Raw genomic sequence first — 22,900 nt, 5'->3', positions numbered from 1 at the left:
CAACTATTAACCTGCCAGCAGACAGTACATTCTGTGTGCCACTGAAATCTATGCTTTAGGCTATTAGACTCTTGGCATTCTGGATACTGGTTTGAACCTATCCAGCTCCTGCCTGGAAAATTCATCTACACTGTCTCCTGCCACAAGCAGAAAAAAAAAAAAAAACAACCAGCTAAGCAATGAGATAGCTAGAGAATACAGTGTCCTGATTACTGGCACAGTTCTCAAAATTTTCCAGTTTTCAAAACCATGCAAAAATTTCTATATCCTTTTTTCTAATCCAAAACTCTATTCAAATACCAAACCAAATATTATCATCTGAACTGGCTTCATTTCCTTCTGAAATGTGGGAATAAAAAACACTAGAAAACCACAGAAATGCAAAATTTTACTTACTTAAGAAAATGCAAATTCTAATCAAATAAATGATAACGCAGTACAATGAGCTGTGCACCTGAAATTCAGTATTTATAAAGCCAGTGTGAAAACAGAGGATGAGAATCCTCTAACATTAATATGCTATGAGGATAAAAACAAAGTGGAGATTAATTTCTTCTCCCTCTTGACAAGAATCTAGCATGTTTGCCTTCTGCATTCCAGAGTTCAGCACAGCTTTGCAGCTGTACAAATAATTTTTTTCTGTTCTCTTAACAGGCATTCCAGATTTCTAATTTTTTCTGTAATCTTATGCCAGGTAACAGCAGGGATAATGATGCTCCACCCTTTGACCATGAAAGGAAGAAAGCATAATTCACTTACCTGGGAATATAGAAAGGACAGCCAACTGAAATTAAATGCGCCCAATCAGGCCTAATTAAAGGACATGAGAACAAACTCTTTTGTGTACTCTTTTGCCATCAAGTTTAGATGAATAGCTATACAAGAAACAAATAAGGCCACTCCTGTGAGGTTTGTCAACCAGCATTTGATCTAACACTCTTCAATATGATATGCATTAAGAAGAGAAGGACTGCTCTAAGGCCTCAGAGTCACAAGCCTGTAATTCCAATTAAGCATGTGATTATTAAAGCATATTTATGAAAGATAAAAGGACTAAATAATCTCCTAAATTCTATTTCAAACTTACTCATTATTTTTACTTAATTATGTCAACACGTCTGAGTCAAAACTAAAAGTACTGTTGTAAAAGGTAGAATGGTCTTTCCTGAGAAGTCCACAATTCAAATAGATGAGATGGAAAAAGCATGATATAAAGGAAGATAATCTCTACTTGATAACACAAAAATGAAGCACGGTCCAAGATCACAGGGAAATAAATTAATTTAACTACAAACTGAAAGCAAATTTCTTGAACTACCCCTTCTTTGTGATGTTGTTATATTTCAGGTTTATTAGCCACATTAGGAGATAACAGCTTCTGGAAAACTGTCATAGAAATGGGATGTATGTGAAAATACTCTAAATTCCTACAGAATCAAACCAAGGCAGCAATTCACTGAAGATAGAGTTCAAAGCAAAGAACTCAAAGTCTACATTACCCAGTGCCCTTCTCCCAGTATTTTATGTATTACTGCTCCAGATCTACTTGCTATCTGACATTCAAATGAACAGGTAAGTGAAGCTCAAAAGAATAATTTATCCTTTATATAGAGGATATATGTAGAGCTTCTTTAACAAAAGCATAAGTAAGGATACAAGACTGCTTTCTGTAAGAACCTCAGCATCCAAAAAACACTGTAATAAGGTTTGAATATATCTTGTAGCTATAAGATTAAGCATGATAATGTAGTTTTTATATTCACTGTAGAGAGTTTTTTAACATGCATTACACACTGCATGTCATTTCAGGAGAACGTGCATTCTGTTGAAGTAATCTAGGTACAATGCAAAGATATGGAACAACCAAAAAACCAACTCTTAAAAATATATAATTTTATATCCTACAAATTTATGATATTTATTTTCATGAGACACTTGTTTTTTCGCCCTTTATTCACTGAAATGACCTTAAATTGAAAATCAAGACAAAGTGTAAAATATTCTTTTCTCCAGTGGTCAGGAAATTTTATCTAATAGATACAGAAAGTTAGTCAGCATCACATGAAACAACTAATTTTTACTCTCAGATTATTGCTGATAATTGCACTGCTCCAAACACCAAGGGGTATAGAATTTCATTTCATACAAAGTAATTATTAATTGTCATATCACTTTAAAGTGTCACTTGTTAACTAATGATAACTGAAAATTTTATTTTTTTCACAGCTTCTTAACATTTAATAAAGAACAGCAACCTTTCTCCTAGTACTTGAATGTCCATAATCAAGAACTTCTGCCAAGCTCTTTTTCTTTTGTTTTGCCATCTGACAGATACAATTGGACATTTAGAGACATAATCATTTGACCACATTGGAAAGTCCCCAGTAAAAAGTTTCTGTATCATCATAGCCATGCTGGAAAAGAAACAGAACAGTGTCAATACTCATGCTGCTTTCCTTGCAGTTCATTTCCAGAGTCTTTTCAAACAAACCTATTGCTTTCTTGCAGGATTGTAATATCATGTATTAGGCAGAAGCTGGTAACATTTGGAAGGATAGAGAACTTCTACTTAACATGAATGCCAAAATAAATAAAGAAAAAAATAATGGTCATGTTGCTGGAAAAAGCTGTAAGGCTTTTCAGTTTTTTAATTTAAAAAAATTGCATACCAGAAAAATGTTAATGAGCTGAAAGTCCCCTGAGTTCACTTTTACACACTCTGCATTATTTTGATGCCCCTGCTAAAGAAAACTGTTCTCACTCAGAAAGAAAGAAAACTCTTCTCACTGAAGACACTCCTTTTTCACTGTTATGGCAAAATCTGAAATCTAGAAGTATCTTATTCGTTGTGCTACTTTACTCACTTCCTTTAAGCCACTCAGAGTTATCAAACTAGAAGTAGATAAGACAAAATGATCACAAGTCACACAGTAAGAAATAATTCAACAATACCTTTAACTTCTTCATAAATGCTATCATCTGTTGGTTCACTGCTCACTTGTTCAACATCATCATATTCCTCTTCCTCCTCAGGAATAGTATTAGATTCTGTGTCTGTAACAGCAGTTTAAAAAGTTTACATTAAGTGGGGAAAAAATGCCTAAGCAGAAATGAAAACAATTCTTCTATAACCTGCTCTTTCTGCTTATTTTTTTTTCACTGTTCAAGGAATAAGAAAGAGTATATATGAAGGAGCTTGTATAAGGGAGAGCTTTCAAGCTAAATAGTATTCTGGGAGAGAAGCAAAAATCTTGAGAAAAAGAGAAGAGTCATATAAAAGCAATAGCAATTGAAAACTAGGACTTGCTACTCAAAACTTGGACATGTGGGAATTCTAAATGTACTAACATAGCAGATAAATAAATGGACAGAACTATTGTCACTAAGAAGTATTGGCAATAAAGGCAACTGCTTCACTGGCTGGCTTACCTTGAATTACAAATTTGACTTGCTGTACCCATTCCTCTGCTTCTTTGGGAGTGGCAGCTGTAAACTATTAAATGTTTATTAATAACTACTAGTAGTAATGACAAAAACACAACTACAATTTCATTAGCAATAAAAAAGAGGGAATGTAACATTCCCATGACTTCTCAAGAAACCATTAGCAATTCTTTTCATGTCTTCTGGTACTTTTCTTGCAAGGATGCTTCTTATAATGTACAGCTAATTTTGACAAATTTACGTAATTGAAGGAGAGGATGATGGATTTGAAACTCTGATCAGCAGCTGGCAGCTGTGCAGAAAAAAGCTGCTTCTCTTCATCAATGTCAAAGCCAGAACTGATGAACAAAATTTGCCCTTGACAATTAGAAGACACCCATGAATTTCTTTAGACTGCTGGGTACAGTTTTCTTAAAAATGTTCTTGTCAGACTCCAACACACTACCTGACAGCTTAATTAACTGGCTTTCAACCACAATCTCAGATATTTAAAACTTATTAAACTTACATTCCATATTGATGTCTGGCTGATAGATCTCTGAATTGCACAGCTGATATGTGCCTTTTTGTAGGTTTCCCTTGAAAAGCCACGACCAATACAATATGTATTTAACACTGATACATATTTTAACCTTTTTTCTACTATTCAATTCATCCAAGAAATCACACAGACATACTATACAATAGATATTAAAATGCTAATATTGAAATGACCAATAGATAAAGATGATAGATTTCCTTGCTCTTGACCAAAAAGATAATATTTGAACATGTACATACATACATTTAATCAGAATTTTTTTTTTCCTAACAGATGAATATACAATACAAGCAAGCAAGGGTTTCCTTTTTTCATTAAGATATCAGTGACAGTTGTTGCACTGAAATGTTAATTCAGTAACTGGAATTGTAACAGCTTTGTCAATTAAATTTCAAGTCAACATAAAAAGTCCAACCTGATAAATGCGCTTATCTGGAGCAGAGATTTCAAAACAACAATCTTTCTTTGCATCCTTCCGAAGGCTATTATTCATTCTGATGGTGTAGCCCTCTAAGGCAAATTCACCTTTCTGTTGTTTGTCTGTTGGAGATAAAAAACAAAGTTAGAGTTTCATTTTCAACAGTGAATGTGAGTGGCTCAGCAGGTTATCGTTTATTCAGATTTTATTTTCTATTTCATGAATTTTACAAAGAACAGGGAGATTTTTAGCAAAAATGATTAAGTGATGCTTCTGGAGATAAAGCTTTATTTTAAGGGAAGATATACCCAAAAGTACATTTTTCTGTAGGATGCCTAAGGAATTCCACAGGGGGATGTTTGCAGATGGTGGTCTTATTTAGTAAGAAGTGCATGTTATGACACTTGTATCTAGGGAAAGCCAAGAACTGGAACTTGCAAGACACGTTTCCTATAAATCAGTGTCTCTTTCAGGTTCAGTAAACCAATGGGAAAACCTGTCTAGCTCAGATCTTGCTGAGCTCCCTCCTAAACTAACCATTTCACTCAAAAAATAAACTTCTAGCTTCTTTTTAGCAATTGGAAAAGCTGTTTTTCACATTCTGCCACCCACTCCCAGATGTCCCTCCTTTCAACATGGCAAAAATACAGAATGAATTTTGCTATAAATTCAGGTGTGTGCATCTGTGCTCATTCCAAAAGCATTTCTCTCAAAACAGCAAATGTTTAATTAGCTAATAAAAGTATTGAGCCCTACCACAGTTTATTAGGTACAGCCATGTGGTTGTTTTAAAGGCAATTCTACTTTTCAAAGGTTCTGGTTTATAAAAGTATCACTTACAGCAGATCTGACTTTAAATACATTGCATGTTGTGAAAGCAGCACCTGCGCACTCCTTTCGAGCCCTTCAAACCAAATTCTACATCAGATTTTATGTGCTCTGGCATATTTTGGAGAATATTAAAAACTAACCAAAAATGTAAAAGTAATTAAGTTTTGCGATTTCTGCAGATCACAGTGCAGCATTCAAGTGAAGACTGGCATCACAGTTCACATCCTGCACAGGCAGACAAAGAACAAAGTGCAGTTGCATACCAAAAAAATGCCATTTAGTGTGGGGTTTTTTACATAGAGGAGAAATGCATTAATTAACAGTAAGCACTAGGCACAGCAGTAAAACTACTTCAAGCATTGCTGAATAGATCTTAGGTGCAAATTGAGCATCCATTGCTTACGCTTGTCAACAAAAGGAGAAAACTTCTACAGTAGATAAAATAACAAAACTATCATTTTCAACAATCTTTTTTCATATTTCTAGAAATTTAATAGGAAAGAAAATCTGTTTCCACTACTAAGAGGGTAAAAATTGGGTGAACATAAATGGACATAAGGGCAGTCACCAGTCAAATTCATTTTCTAGTAATCTTATATGCACATAGACACATATTCTCTTGTCCTTCCACCTTTATATGAACTCTCACCCAGGGCAAATACTCAATAACACAATTATATGAGAAAATCTAGGACACTATTCTGTTTTCACTTCTGGTCCCTTCCCCCACACTAAGTTTTATTCTGTCTTAAATAAGTACTAATAATGTAGCACTAATATTTTATATTTGTTCAATCCTCCATTCCTACTTCAAACAGCACACACATGCAAAATTTATGAAATCACACCAAGGTAGATATTAGAAATAATAACTTGCAATAGGTTAACTAGGTTCCTTTTAATGGAATTCATTTCTGCCTAAGACTGTTATTGTTCCCTCACTTGTGACCTCAGGGAGAAGATGAAGTGAAACACATTAATTTCTCACTCTCCCATGCTGGAGGTTTATCAAAATCCTAGAAGATAGGAGCACGCAGGCAGAATAAGCAAACACGAGGTTCAAAAGGTAAAAACATTTTGTCAAGATAAAAATGAGGCAAGTATTCAAATTTACTCTCTTGGATTATTTCTGAGGCTGCTTCTCTGTGACATGGATGATCCCTTTTATGGTAATACACTCTTACAGAACTAATCTCAAATGATCTTTGCACTGGTACTCGTTCTTTCAAAGAGCATTGCAGTTAAACCACAAAGATGCTGTACTTTGGAAGGGGATGGTGCATGGCATCCATATCCCATTTGATTGTTTTTCTGTTTATACTGTTTTTGTCTTATCTCTCTGAACACACTATTTCAGTGCTAATGAAAATTACTTGTATGCACAAAAAAAAAAAAAAAATTATATATATACATCTTTTGCTATTATAGTCTTTCAATGACCATTTTAGCAATAGACTAGATATAGCATTGCTACTTTTACTTCCAATTGATTTAGCAGTAACCTCTGAATAAAGTCCAGTGTGGTGCAAATGAGGAAATTCTAAGACAATGAGGTACTTCACAGGCCTGACTCAAAATCTGTTAAAGTTGAAAGACTCAGTATAACTTCACACTCCCTGTGGCAGCAAGCCAGAGATAAGACTCAGTATGTCCTGAGAAATGGCTCCACAAATACAAATATACAAATGGCAGAACACAGGTCAGCTATAGCTCAGCTGCCTGTTCTGATGGTGACAAAAAGTGGAGGTCTACAAATGCCATTTGCTCTTGCAGGATACTCCTTTTCAGCCAGGACTGGAGACCAACCCCATCACCTGATCACCAGGGAGCAAACCATGACCCACAGTAGCTGCTTGGCCAGGCAGAGTAGCCAGGTGCAGGTTTGGATGGCAGAGCCATCCTGGGATCATCAGACTCAACAATCACCTGGACTTCACTGCTTGGCACAGGGCTGCAGCCAAATGGGTTTAGACACACCTGGGCTTTTGGTTTCAAGATGCCCCTGTGAACTTAGGGCCACAGCTACTCCTGTGAACTTTCACATGGCCAGTTAAATTGTTAATATCAGAAATATTTTCTGGAGATTGTGCTTTAGGGAGAATTAAACAGTTTCTGATATTTAAGAGCTTTGAAGACCTACAGATTTTACTTGGAGACTTAAAATTAGACACAGTTAGTTTTTAGAGTGGGAGTCAACAGTAGCTTCAAGAAGCATATTTATGTTACAAATATTTAACTTTCATTTTGAACCCCCAAATCAGAGCCAGAGTTTTCCTTAGGCAGGAATGCAACAGCATATTTAGGAAGAACTAGGGAGATATATGCTGGTGGAACACACTTCTCTGACTAACAATAGCATTTTTGCTGTTTCTTATTTTCTCAACATAGTGCTTTTCAATTTAACAACAGGAAACCCTTAAGTTGTCCCAGGAAAACATGAAACAGAAATGCAAAAAGTGTAGTATCAGTCTTGTAAAAATAAAAAGGATTGTGAACATCATCATGCATAAGTTGTTCCACAATGAAGTCAAATCTTGTTTCAGCATAAGCTGTTCCTTGCTCTAATCTGCTCATCCTCCTCTCTTCCCTTCTTCCTATGTCAAGCACAGAACAGAAAAATAAATCTGGGTCTGCGTAGATCAAAAAAAACCCCACACTAAAGCTAGTACACAGAAATTATTTAAGAGAAATAAATATGGGGGGGGGGGTATATTAAACAGAGAAAATTCAGATCGGAATAAAATTTGAAAGCCTTTAAACATTTCTCTTATATATAAACTTCATTCATCCTAAAAAGAGTTAAATATTGTTAACATAAACAGGGCCAATATTACATTGGCAACAGAGAGTCTCAAGGGAAGCAGAGAAAAAGGGTTTTGAAGTAACCTTGCGTAACTAAGTCCATGGGAACATTTAAAACAAAGAAGGGTAAACCTTCATTGAGATCTTGAAATTACTGGGTTGTAAATTTGAGGCCTAAGGCAATGTGCTCATATTATTAGCACATGTAAAAAGAATTAGTGCATTCTGAAGAACAGAGAGGACTCGGATAGTAGAAAGGAAAGAAGTTACAGAGAAAGACGTAAGGAACAAAGGCAAACAGAAAGATTTCAGAGAGTGATAAAGTATTTATAGATACTATTAGAATCTACAATTTAACTCTCTTCATCTTGAAATTAGGAGCCTGCAAGATTTTACAGTTTACATGGCTTCTTGCTAAATGTAGTTTCACATACTTTTCCATGTGCAGGATGTCTGCTAGCTAAAAATAGTTCACTGTAAGTATCTCCAAAATGGTAATTCCTTTTCCAGCTTTTGAAACAGTCTTTTTCAAATACACACACAGAAGTTCCTCCCTTTTAGACAGCAGATCTGAAATGTAATCAACTTTTTTTTCTTTTTCTTCTTTCCTTTAATCTAGTCCTCAGAGAAACTGAAATTATAAAATAATTAGGAAATGGAAGCAGTGATTTAGGCACTGAATTGTTTATATTCTGTTTGCTTACGTGCAGTAGATATTTTTTAAATGACGCATTATTAACAGCAAATGTGACTGTGGAGTTTAACAGTCTCACAGCAGAAAATCCAGAACACATTAGATAAATGTCTTTGACTGTCATCATCCTTTTACAACAAAGTCCTGTTGAGCATGCACAATTCCCTTTTCCACCCAAATAAAGTAGTTCACCACTGGCCTGGTCATCATTATCTTATTATTCATAGAAATCCAAAATATCATGTCCATGTTAAAACTAAAGAAATCGGAAAAAAAAAAAAAATAAACTGGGACTTTTCTAAAAGCCTCTGAATTATACCCCTCTTTAACGTTATATTACTGGCGGGCAGGCAGATACCATTTTCAAGTTATAAAAATGAAAATAAATTTTTAGTGCCCATTAGCAGAGGAAAAATTACCATAATGTTATCAATTACTGTCTTGCTAAACATTTAGCTGATCTCTTCAGTTTGCTGAGACAGAAGGGCATATAACATTGTGGCCTAGTGAGAAAGAAGTAATGAAGCCATTAATTCAATCATTTATAAAGCAACAAATTAACTTTCCTTATTCACATGCACTTTGAGGTCTGAAAGGTTATCCATACCATCTCGGTGTCTGAGGACACAGGAACAGCCAGAGATCATATAGAGAAATGATAGAGGACCAGGGCACTCAATTCAGGGTGCAACTGCATGGAAGGAAAGAAAAGACAGGACTATAAAAGATTTATGGAAGGAAAGATTATGAAAAGGAACACCAGGGAAGCTCTGACATTTGAAGACACTCCTGTGTGATGCTGTGGGCCACATGCTGGCAACTGGTACCGTAGCACAGGCATAAACACACACGTGTTCCCACAACACCTATTTCTGACGTGGTTAGCTCAAACCTTTAAGCCTTGTTTCTTCATCTACTCCATTTATCAGTGATCAAGAGAAAAAATGCAGGTGATTCACTTTAGACCTGTCTATATCATTGCATTGTTTCACTACCCAGTGTTACACCAAATGTAGGAGAAAATGGAAGAGAAAACAGGGAAACAAGACACACACCAGCCTGCAGGCATCACAACTGCTGAAGAGATGCTTGGGGTCATTTAGGAGAACACACACACAAACACACAGCCATTTACTGTATTTCACAGGCTTTATCTTGCAGTATATACTCTGGACTAGGCCTCACAGTTTTCAGCATTCAGCTTGGAGTATATGATTCTGAAACTCTACCTTGGACATTTGTGAGCTTTATACACTTCTGCACTTCTTGCTTTCCCAATACAAAAAGGAGAAAGTTAGAAGAACTAAAACTGGTTTGGAAACAACAAATCTATACAAATAATAAAAAGGCATCCTATAGCCTCATGTTTACCACTTAGCTATGTTTCCACTGGTACTTCAGCATGAAAATCAAACTTTGGTCAACAAAAGGCACATCACAGCAGACACAAAATAGCTCTCACAGATTATTCACCTAGGGTCTGGTTTTAAAAACTGACATAATTCAAAACCCTCTAAGATGGATGCAGAAATCCCTGCTGCCTCTCAGCATTACATCCCCCAACACAGAGGCACTAGCAGCCCATCACCCATTTAAAGTGCTGTGGGCAGTGTGGAATCCTCGTCACTTTGAAACCAGGTCACAATTTGCACAAGGCCACCAAACACACACTTCAGTGCTGTTCCACAGTTGGTAAGAACACTCTCTGAATTTCTACATGGTCCAGTTTATCTGGTGCAACATCAAGGGTCACAGTAAAAGAAAGCCCCCAGCACAAGAGCATACTACAGCAGGTACCACTGCTGGCCACAACAGCGCGAGTGAAAACAGTTGCAGTGAGTAAATGCCAGACCTGCTCAGGATTGCCTCATCCCACACCTCATCCATGCTGACAATCTGCAGCTGAACAGCCTGATAAACTGCAGCACGTATGCTCACAAGCATTAGGATGACAGCTCACTTTTAACAGCACTAGCCTGCCATGGCTGGTGTCCAGATTCTACACAACGTGATAGTGACTTACTTCTGCACTGGAAGAGGCATATTTATATACAATGGCATCACAGGCCTGAAGACAAGTCTAGAAAAAACCTGGTTTTATTCAAAGGCAAGTTCAGGAATGATTTAGTCATCCCATATTACAAGATTAAGCCACTACACAATGCTTAACTATTTTTTTTCTGCACTACAAGCACCATTCCAATGGAGATAGGGCAGAATCTGATCTGCATCTGATTTGTTTGCTTCCTCCATGAATTACTGTTTGGAGTCCAACCATGCCATGAAAGGAGGTTGCAAAGAAGTAGGGGTCAATCTTTTCTTCCAAGTAATGGGACAAGAAGCTGTGCCAAGGAAGGTTTAGAGTAGGTATTAGGTGATTCTTTTTCACTGAAAGAGTTGTGAAGTGTTGGAATAGGCTGTGCGGGAACATGGTGGTGTCCCCATCCCTGGAGGTATTTACTGCACACATAAATGTGGCACTTAGGACAGGGTTTTGTGGTGGGCTTGTCAGTGCTGCATTAATGGTTGAATTTGGTGATCTTAGAGGTCTTTTCCAACCTAAATGATTCCATGATTCAATACAGCTCCAATGGAGTGTGTGCCCCTCCCACATCATTAGGTTAGGATGAGCTTCCGTACAATCTGCAGCCTATAAAAGCTTCAAATGCATTAGCCAAAAAAAAAAAAACTGTCTATAGATTCATAAATGAAAGAGATCCCACAAAATATCACAGTCAATTCCTGACATGACACCAATCTTCTAAGTGCTAGGAAACGTATTTCCATGTATCTTAACTTTCAATACAGGTATTAAAATTTGCAACACTTCATAATCAGGCTGTTGCAAAAGAAGAAGAAAAAAAATAAAATAAAAGGACAAAGACCAGGTGGGCAACATGCCTGCCTTAATACAAAGTCCGTATGCTGGAAAGCATAAATAATTATTAGCACAGCCAGAAGGAAAAGAATGTAATAAAAAAATCAAACCTTTTTTTTTTCTAAAAAAAAAAAAAAAGCAAAGAAAAATAAAGATATTTTATAAACAAGAACAATCTTTATGAACTAGAAATATATTCTGAAAAAAAATCTGATTTTTAAAGTATTAGGCAATTTATAAATATTTATTTATTTATTTTAATATAAATATATATATACAGCAGATTATCATTTTCCAGAGAAAGAAATCAATCAATACTGGCAAATCCAAATCAGTATCATGCCACATCTCAAAATTTTTCAATAAAGATTTTTCATGTTTGTGAAGCCTGATCAGCCTGTAAATACCAAGGAAAGAGTATAGAAGAAAACAACATTTAGCAGATATTCTAGCAAAAATCTGAAAAGAGGACATGATGGGAAACTAGCAAAATTAAAACTGGATTTACAATTAGACTCTTTATTTCTTGTGGTTTTAAACAGAGGACGAGCTTAAATGAGTCAGTATACCAAGGAATTAAACAAACTGGAGCAAATTATATTAGTCTTTGACTAAAATAAGCCAACATAATAACTACCTGCACTAATCTTAAAAATAAAAAGACAAATGAAAAAAAGAAAAAAACAACTTCAATGGAAGTTTGCCCTGGAATTTTTTTGGGAGGAGGAAGACATTATTTTACTTCTTAAATTTACTTGGATTTACTTATGTATCATTTAGTTTACCCTTAAACATCACATGCACATGGTACACAATTCAAAATAATATTAGCACATTTATGCTAGATTCTTTCCAAACTGGCCATTTAAATTTAAAAGTCACCTTCAGAAGTTTGCTCTAGTTACCATGGCTGGCTTTAGTTAAATACATTACTTAATTTCTAACTTTTCCAGAACATAAAAGAAACAAAGAAGTCCACTATGCAGCTTTTAGATTAATATTTTCCTGGATAGAAACATTTCTAAGGATCTCAGAAGGTAAAATTGCTAGAGGATGTTTTCAAATTAATATCCTATTTGGAGAAAAAGAACGTTTTCTATCTAGTAAAATAGTTGAGTACCAGCATACTATCAAACTGAACAGCCAGCTGTTATTAGCAAACAAAGTAGCTTTACAAGAAACTTATTTTTTTTTCCTCAGTTTCCCTGCTTTAGAAAACATGTATGTCACTTACAGGTTCTGAGGAATATTTACACATTTTAAAAATTCAGAGCACTGTCTAAGAACTGTTTAAAAGAAAAGAACTTCCTTTTAAAACTTTTGTTTTATTTCTTAAAATTAAGTCACAGTTTCCATCTCCAATAAAATTTTCATATTCTTTTACACATTAAAACATCATTGCTTTCATAATACTTTTAAGTACCTTTGTCACTTCCATAGTAATAGAAGACAGTCTTGCTGATAGCACACCAACGCTTCTGCCATTCAAAGCCAAGAAAACTGTGGTCTGAAATTAATACAACACGTGTTATATTGGTTTGTGCCATTATTGAACAAAAAATGTGTTACTTCTTTTCAAGGGTGAGGTAACAGGGAGGAGGAGCTAGGGAAAGACACAAAGGAAAGGAAACTAAGGAAATGCTTGGCACTGAGAAGGAAATTAGAAATAAAAATTGGTGGTAAGAAAACAAGTAAGAATTTGAAATCACATAAAGAGGGAAGTCATGTGTAACATTAAATGTAAGGATATAATGAACAACTTCCTAAATATTTCCTAGAGTTATCGCAGCATTAAGTGGGTATTAAAGTGACAATATAAGATTTATTGAATCAAGGTAAATATTGACTGAACCAAAGCTGAGATCAATATTTGCCCTCTTGCAGGAAAATAAATCTTGATGCTCACTGAAACATGAAGTCAACATATGGTACTTGTACATACTTTCCTAATGTTTTCTTCAAAAATATCTGAAAATCTCTGAATTATGGCTGAGTGGACTTTCACAGCATGATTTTGTTAGTAAATAAACAGGATGTTCTTTCAATACTATAGGAGTAATTACATGCTATGCTTCTTTTGCATAATAATAATGCTTCAATATTTCAGCTTCTCATTTTATATATCACTCCTGTATAAAGTTGTTCATGTGTATAACATCTAATACAGACATATAGATTTCCCAGACATAAAATATGCACTAGCTTTCACAAAGATAGCTAGACTTACCTTTTCTACGTTTTTCCAGATATCCAGCCTTCAGAACAAACTGAAGATCCTGAGCTGCAACAGGGGGAAACTGATTGCCTGAAAGAAAAACAAATTCTGTAAAGCACTGCTTTTCAAGAAAACTGCTATAGGAGCATTAATAATATTATGGATTTTACACTCTCAGTATGCATGAGCTAATGAAAAAAAATCTAGTAACTATTATGCCAGATTATTTTAAGTAAATAAAACATCTGCCTATCAATGTCAGAGCTGTTGCTGATTTCCTCACCACTTGAGTAAGGAAAAATATAGCTGCATAACAGGCCTTGCAAATCTCAGAAGGAAAAAAAAGGCATTAAACAAAATACAGCAACTGTTTCAAACATAATCTGTAAAGCAAGTTGGATAATGAAAGTGCTGAGTTTTCAGATGTTCAAATAAGAGAATCACAATCAAGAATCTCAATTGAACATAGATCAGAAATGTAGTTTTCAATATCAGCTTCACCAAAATACCTTGAAACAGCATACAAGGTGAAGACCCTCTATTATACAAACAAAAAGAGAAACCAGATGAAGAGACAATAAAAGGTGCTGCTTGTTGCTGACAGATTTTGCCTAATTTTCAATATAACACAAAACTACTTCCTAGAGGATCTGTAAGGTGATAATGGACAAACCAAAGATATTGTACAGAGGTCTATAAAACTGCTGACCTACACACAATAATTTTAGACACGTTTTACAATATATCTACATCTGTAAAATGGTGAGTACAGATCACTGTATTTTTTTATTTTTTCTCAACTGGTAATTCATGTAAGACAGACCAATCTTAATGCCTCACTTTAAAATACAACTTTAAATGTTAAAAATTGTGTCTTCCATCTTACCACCTTTTCCTCCTATAACAACAGAATGGTGATTTAAACAGAACTCCTAGTATTAAGAACAAGAATATGTTAGATGTGTATAACATTTAATATGAATATAAATATCATACTGCTTACCCCAAGCAAAAAAACAGAGCAAAAGGTACTCCTGTGCTGTTGGGTTGTTTAAGTACATGTAAGCAACACAGTGAAGTTCCTACTACTTATTATCATCAAATATTCATAAGAGTCACTGTAGGTAGATGACAAGTTTACAAGGCAGCCATTATTCATCAGAATATATGTAATCTCATTACATTCTATCAATATAAACATACAGAAAAGGACTGATATTAGCAGACAAATTCTGTGCTAAAACCACCCTTTTAAATTATGTAGTCTGAGCACAAGATCAATGGTCTGACCTTGAACCAAGCACTATCGCTGAAAGGTGATGTCAATTTCCTGGGCTTTTAGGTTGTTCCTTAAATTTTATTTTTTTTTTTAATTCAGTGATCACAAATGAGTTGCTTTATGGTAATCTTATTTAAATACAATTATGACAGGAAAAAGACAAGAAAGAGATAGGAACGTGCAAAGAATGCTGGTTTTTAAAGCATGAAAACACTCAAAATGAAAAGACATTCTTTAAATAATTCAGCCAGCTCTTTAGATTGCAAAATCTTTTGTTTGACACCAAAGGACAGTAGTTAGAATTTTACTTACATTGATATTTCCACTTCTTTTTTTTAATTACCATTCCTTTTTAAAGATTAGGAGTACACTAATTTCTACTTTAGCTTCTATGTAATTCTGACTATTGTGTTAAAAATACAAGAGCACAATAAACATGCATTTTAAAGTGTCCTCCTTTGCTTGGTAATATGCAATCATAGCCCAACATTAAATAGGAATTAAACACAAAGACACTGGGTGGCTGGTGTGTGATATGTTTAATAGTTACTTTAAAAGGTGATGTAATTGATGGTATTACAAGTGGGGGAGGTGAAGAGTTTTACAAACATGCATCGTGTGCTGCTTTGTGTTGGTCATTGGGAGGCATCAGTGTGCAATGCTGGCAACTCTACCTCATCCAGTAGGGCTCATCCTAGAACAGTGCAACCCCACAGATGAGGAAGACATAAAACCTAAGTAAACAAACAAACAAAAGCAGCTCACTCTAAAATCTTACAATTTAAGAATTTCAAACGCCATTTAGATCTAACTTTACCCAATATCGTTTGTATCAGTTTGTGTTTTGATGAGGATGCTTGGCCAGTGATCATTTAGTGAACAGTCAAATCAAATGGGACAACACAGTCCCAGAGAAGCACATACTCTGGGGATTCCTTAGTGTTGTTATTCTGTCATTGGAACTGACTACTTCATAGAATCAAAATTCCACTCTCAGTTTTGCTATTTCTGCTGAGACAAGTCAGGATAAATTTGGTGATGGTATTTTCTGTAACTACATTTATTTTGCACAGGGTACTGAAAGCTTGTGAGGAAAAGGATATGCATGGAAAAAGAGTGTTTCACTGTCTGGTGTCACTACAGAAAGAAGTCCTTCACCCACCCTTAACCTGCAGAGAAGCCAGTTCCATTTTATATTCCTCAAAGCAACTGAGACAGTTACTCCAAAAAAACAAACCACAGCTGGTTAGCCCCACTGCCACTCACAATCTGTAAGTAGCTGAAGCAGAAACAGATCATATGCATGTTATTATCCTTCTGTCAGAGAAGCCTGGGAACCAAAAAAATATGATGCAACTTTAGTCGAAGGGCAGTAGAAACAGACCCAATTGTAATATCCCATGACACATACAGCTGTACAAGAAAGAAAAAGCATAAATCTGGTTAAATTCCTTCTTTCATTGCCCTGTACCTTCAGAAGGAAGGAGAGAGAGAGAATAGTAGTATGAAAAGGATAAAGGAAAGAGAAAGAATCACCTCCTCCCAGTCTCATGAACCACAGGTGTTGTGCATATGTGGCAGGAAGAAGGCACAAACATGGATATATCATCATCCCAGTACTACAACCAAAACAACAGTGGGAGGAAAGAGGAGTCAGTCACATCTTCTTCACAGTTACTGCCAAGATCCTGCAGGGGAAACTTCTAAGTTGTATTACCTGCCTATCTTTCTTCCATTTTTTTCATTTCTTTACTGTCTTGTCCACATCTCAAAAAGATTTAGAGTGAACTGCAGCCACTAGATGTGGGAACTCCCAGCAGAAAGTGTGGAATTTACATAGCAAATTGGTTTTTGCAGTTGCTTTCAATCAGAATATTGCTTCCCCATTCATTTGAAATACATCAGGCTTGACACAAATCTCATAAAAAAGTATCACTAAAGCAGTACTTCATTATAGTAAAGCAGCATTTGCTTACATTACACCAGCAGCTGAGATGAGAAGTTCATTAGCTGACTGCAGCATGAGACTTTGACAAAGACAGCTCCTTCTATAAAGAATCTAAGACAGAGGAATTCTGCCAAGAAAGAAGGCATTACTATGTATTTTAAGTAAAGAACCATAAAGCAAATTAAGCCACATGCTTCAAATCACGTACTCCTTTAGAGCTCAGAATTTCCCATGTTATACTCCCATGCATGCCCCAGGATGTCTTCTTGACAAAGAGAACTGACTCCTTTCCTCATGGATGCAGGTGAAATGGCATGAATTCCAGTTATCTTTAATTTCACTGGAGATTGCCCACTGTAAGAAATTAAATGTGGGGATGCAAGAAGCTTGCATGCTGGAGATGCAGCACTGGTACTACCTTTTTCTGGGTGTCTCAATGCCTGTTAATGACAAACTTACGGTCAAGCCCACTACAAAAACATTTGAGGGCAAAACTTCTCTCTCAAAATGAGACCACCAGAGATCACCAAGTCTCCCTAGCACTGTAGGGTCTGTTTCCAGATATGATTAAATTGTTTAGAAATAATGATGTTAAAAAGATCGTGGTCCTCCCTGGATTCTCCTTTGGTACTCTCTAGTTTTTTAAGCCAATTTTAAACACCCCAAAAAAAAGTGGCATTGTAAGCAATGATCTGTGGCATGTAGCTGTGTGGGTTTATAAGTAGAGAACAGGACAATGATTGCTTTTATTTACTCCTCCAGACCTAGTTTCTGCTGTGTCATTGTCCTGACAGTGGTGGGCAAGTACAGAGTTGAGGATATAAAACATCTCGTATCCATTCCAGAGTTTCTACCTCACAAATAATGTCTTGAATTTTATTGTTTTGATGTGAAGACCAGTTCAAAACTATCCAATATTTAAGGAGATGAGAATCTTGCATACCCAATACATGGTATAAAATAAGGGAGGTCCATCTGCTTAACGTTACAGGTTTTCCTTCATTCTTGACCACCCACTCACAAAAGAGTCTCCCACAATCATTTCTCTTCCTATCTCTTCCCTATTGGTGGGAATTACTCCAATGTACTTCAAAATAAAATCTGCAAGTTATACTCCACATGCATATTTTCAGACTGGTGTGTACAAAAGCCATCAAAGACCAGATCAAAATATTTATGAGGCCTAAACCTTCATCTTAGAGAAAAGTAAATTATGTGGATGATGCACTGGGCTCTTCCTCTTGGTTCTAGGCACTCCTGTGCCAAGTGAGCAGCTGGCAGTTATTATAATACTATTGCTGCCAGGCTGAAAATTCCTCCAGTGAAAAGAAAGTGAAATGCTCTCACTCAAGCATAAAGCCAGATTTACCAGTCAGGCTTTGACTTCAGAAAAACATTAATGTTATTAACATAGGTGTATTAATGTATAGGTTCCACTGCACAACTCCCACAAACACAGAATATCTTGTGATTCAGAAAGATCTCAAAACCACAGCTTATGGCACGACTATAATTTTTGCAACTTGGTAATCAAACAGGCAAAAAGCCTGAATGATTTAATTTTTCACCTTACTGCAACAGTGAATTTGGTCCATTACATAAAAACAAGTTTCATCAGTGTCACTTCACAGCATGAAATTCAGTCCTTGTGCCTGGAATTTTGATTTTTGGAGAACCTAAAGATGTAAAAATTTAATCCTGTATACAAAATAAATAAAACAAAACCAGACTATATTATTCTGCACTGTTTACCAATAGGATTTTTTTTTTCACTTCTGCAATGTGGGCTAAGGGATACATAAAGCAAGAAATAATCAGAGGTCAATGCATTCTAAAGAGGTGCTTAGCATGCTCATGGGAAGTTAAACAGGCAAAATGGAGATAAGTGTAATTCAGTAACAGCTAAGTGGTTGATTACAGCTTGCTTTCCTAGTAGAGGACCAGAGGTTCAACCATTATAATGGCAAAGTCATCTTGCTCAAATATGAGTATTTCACTGTTCTTCATTCCTTGTAAAATAAAACTGAGAGGAAAAAATACATTTGTTTGATTATATGGAGAAAACAGTGATCACCATTCCTTTATCCTCTTCTAACTAAAAAAAATACAATCATAATTAATAATATAATTATTAAAAATTATTTCTCCAGCTTCCCTTTTTTTTTGCACTGAAGACCCTTGGTGTCATCTGAGAACTTACTGAGGGTGCACTTGATGCCCTTATACAAATCACTGATAAAGATATTAGACAGAACTGGTCCCAGTGCTGATACAACTGGATGTAACTCCATTCACCACCACTCTGAGCATTTTACATTTTGCTGGTACAAGCCATAGGCTGCCAGCTGCTGCAGAATGTGCAGGAGGCAGTATCAAAGGCTTTACAGAACTCTAAGTACAAAACATCCACAGCCTTTCCCTCATTCCCTAGGTGGGCACCTGGTCACAAAAGGAGATCAGGTTGGTCAAGCAGGAGCTGCCTTTCCCTGCTGGCTGGGCTGATCCCCTGGCTGTCCTGTACTGCTGCATGAAGGCACTCAGGGTGATCTGTTCCACAGCTTTCCTTGGCACTGAGGTCAGGCTGGCAGACCTGCAGCTCTCTGGATCCTCTTTCCAGCCCTTCTTCTGTGAGTGTGTCACACTGGCCAGCCTTCAGTCACCTGGGACCACCCCAGTGAGCCAGGACTGATGAAAAACGATGACTTGGCCAGCTCCCTCAGTACCCTTGGATGAATTCATCTGGTCCCACAGACTTGTGAATGTCTAAGTGGCACAGCAGGTCACTATTTCCTCCTGGATTTCAGGGGTCTCTTCTGCTCCTGCCCCTGTCTACCAGCTCAGAGGCCTGGTTGCCCTGAGGATATTTGTTTTTTCTGTTGAAGACTGAGGCAAAGAAGGCATAAAGTACCTCAGTCTTTTCCTCATCATTAGTAACAACATTCCCCCTCTGAAACTAATAAAGGATGGAAATTCTCCTTGGCCCTCTTTTTGTTGTTAAGATTTTTATTAAAACACTTCTTATCTTTTACAGTAGTGGAAAAATTGGGGTTTTGTCTTTCTAATTTTCTCTCTACATGAAAGAATATACTTGTACTCTTCCTGAGTTGCCTGCCTCTTCCTTCAAAAGTCGTAAAATCTTTTTTTCACAGATTTCCAGCAAAAGCTCCCTGTTCACACAGGCTAGTCTTCTTCCCCACCAGCTCATCTTTTGGCACAAAGGGACAGCCTGCTCCTGCAGGAAATGCAGAAAATAAGTGGTTTTGTCCTCAAGCACAGGGCTTTTTTGCTATCTCTCAGGATGCAATTCAAAATTGGCAGAGATATTCTGAAAATATTTGTGTTAAAGTTGAGCAAAGAAAGAGTAATGTTTCTAGCAACACAAAAAAACTAATTTTATCTTCTTTTCTTACCCCCTACCCCCCTTCTCACACACTTCTTCCAAAATTCTTCATATCTCTCAATTTCATTTTGATCTGGAAATACAGCATTTACCCATTTTAATAGCTACTACAGAAGGATTCAATTATCTTTGAATCTGTACATAGCAATACACTGGAGTCACATCTGTTGCACAAGCACTGTGAATCTAGGCTAAAGAGGAGGTGGTTTATTTTCATATGCATATCTTCTCCCTACATTTATTTTTTTTATTAAAGAGAAGATTAATGTACACCACATTTGGAAAAAAAAAATATCCCATTTCTTAGAGAAATTTTTTTAATTAAAGAAAAGTTATCAGTAGGAAGATCATATAGAATCTCATCAGTTTCATTATCTGTCTTGAACACTTACACAAAGACAATTTCTGCATTTTGCAAATGTAGAAGCCTGGCAGCTCTGAATTAGTTTAACATGAGAGAATCAAAAGATAAATGTTAAAGAAAACACATTTCATTCCTGGAATAAATGTAATTAAAATGTTTAGCTTTTGAAAGATTAATTCACAAAAGGCCAGCATTTTGGTCTTCAAAGTGTTTGTTCCAAAGGCTGCCTAGTCTATGATGTTTTGCTCTGGAGCCATCCCTAGCATCACCCATTGTGGTCTCTAACAGTTCACAATAATTTTCACAGAAAAACTTGCCAACATATATTCCTCTAAGAAGAGCCAGCAGTGTATTTTAATAAATACTTAAAACACTGTCATCTGTTTCTAGTTTTAATTCTTTCTAATTTGGGATATGAAGTTTGGGCTACAAACATTAATGCCACACCCTCAGAGGCTTAAACACTGAGTATTTTTTATGGACTCATCCCTTAGAAGGACAGTGGTAGAATCCCTTTTCTTCTCTTCCTGTAAGCAGAGGAGAAGGCAGTGGGTCAGGCAGCCTAAAAACCACTGCAATGGATTCTTTACAGAAACTAAATCTAGTTCTTTGAAAAAGTTAGCATCTCTTTTAGTCATTCCTATTTAGCCCCTAAAACTGTGTGTTTAGTTATTTTAAATTTTAAAAACCTTAGATTCACGGCTTTCCAATCCTCATCTATTTTCTGAGCAAAGTTTCTTTAGAAGCAGTAGCAGCATTTCATTTGACAAAAAAAGTTTCCTTTTTTCTTTTAACAAATTACAGGAGTCAGCCAGTTTGACTCCATTCATTAGGATCCACAGCCAAATGGAATTATCCTGGATCACATACTCCTCATCCAAACTCAACTCTGAATTTGCAAACTAATATTGTCCTGGATTTCTGCATTCTTTTTATGTTTTTTGAATTGCTTCTGAAACACCCACTGTTACATTTTGCATAGCATCTTAATGTACAGAGGAGTTTATGGCTTTCACTCCTTGATTCAGATTTAACTTTCACATAGGTATTTATTAAAATTTCACAAATTTCATCCATGGCACATGGAGGGGTGGGGTGTGTGTGTGTGAATTTTAAAAAGTGATGTTTTCTGCTGTGAGCACTAATTCACCTACAGTGTTAGAAAAGGAGCCACTGAACACTTGAGCAAATCAGCCTTCCCTGTTTTGTTTCTCAAATGTTCTGAGGCAAACAGAAAGAAAGATACGGCAGCAAAGAAAAGGTCTCTTGTACAAGGTCTCCCATTCACATCTCTGCAATGCAAGGGATACAAAAATGTTGTAAGGCATGCAAAAGTTTTGTTTAAAAAATCAGTAACATTTACTTAATCATTTCAGGACACCACAGGTTTCAGCCATCCAGAGGCCCATCAGTGGTAGAGACTGGCAACACAAATTCTGCCAGTGCAACAGCTTCAAACTTTGTTATGGGAAATAAAGTAGGCAGGAAAACACAGAGATAAAAACAATGCCCTTGCTCTGCAGACAGAACCAAGTCAAAACAGACCATCATGGATCAATTAGAGGCACTGGGAATTCTCATGAAATTATGCAGGCAAGCTGAAATTTCCCAGCGTTGTCTCACAGACAAGCACACACATCCAATTTTGATTAGAAACCCTAAGTAAAGACTCAGGATATCAACATGATAGCTTGAACCACAGAAGGTGCTGTTAGCTAATCAGAGAAAATTAAAAGGCCAGGAATAAAGAGTCTACAGCTGGAGTATGACCAGCATGATGTCAAATTGCATATGGATAGCATCTTTAACCATATCACGATTCCTGTGTTCCCAGATGGCTAACAGTAAGTCCTACAGGCATATCAAACAGCAAGTTAAAAGCTTTCATTTAATACTTCCAGGTGAAAAATACGATTTTCAGCTCAACATCTAAAACACCTGGAAGAGGTAATACTACAATTGTACTCTGCAATTTACTACTATTTTTAAATAGCCACCTGGTACACATAAGAATCCCTTGGCAATACCATATCACAGCACCTTAAGAAAAACTAGAGGTAATCAGAACTAGAAGTTCCCTATTACT

The 22,900-nt window shown here is 36.2% G+C and overlaps 1 protein-coding gene across 3 annotated transcripts in view; it reads right to left on the bottom strand.

Annotated features, from left to right (window-relative positions):
- SKAP2 (src kinase associated phosphoprotein 2) overlaps positions 1–22,900 on the bottom strand; it is a 116,468-nt gene that overhangs the window by 33,311 nt on the left and 60,257 nt on the right. For all 3 annotated transcript variants that reach the window (XM_079302352.1, XM_079302353.1, XM_079302351.1), the window contains 5 exons: positions 13,836–13,913; positions 13,032–13,115; positions 4,401–4,525; positions 3,430–3,493; positions 2,953–3,054 (listed from right to left, as the gene is read on the bottom strand). In XM_079302352.1, the coding sequence (XP_079158478.1) occupies positions 2,953–3,054; positions 3,430–3,493; positions 4,401–4,525; positions 13,032–13,115; positions 13,836–13,913 (453 nt within the window). The remainder of the gene's footprint in view (positions 1–2,952; positions 3,055–3,429; positions 3,494–4,400; positions 4,526–13,031; positions 13,116–13,835; positions 13,914–22,900) is intronic.

The sequence above is a fragment of the Erithacus rubecula genome (assembly GCF_903797595.1).
Source record: "Erithacus rubecula genome assembly, chromosome: 3".
NCBI classification, from domain to species: Eukaryota; Metazoa; Chordata; class Aves; order Passeriformes; family Muscicapidae; genus Erithacus; species Erithacus rubecula.
This window is presented reverse-complemented; position numbering and strand designations above follow the sequence as displayed.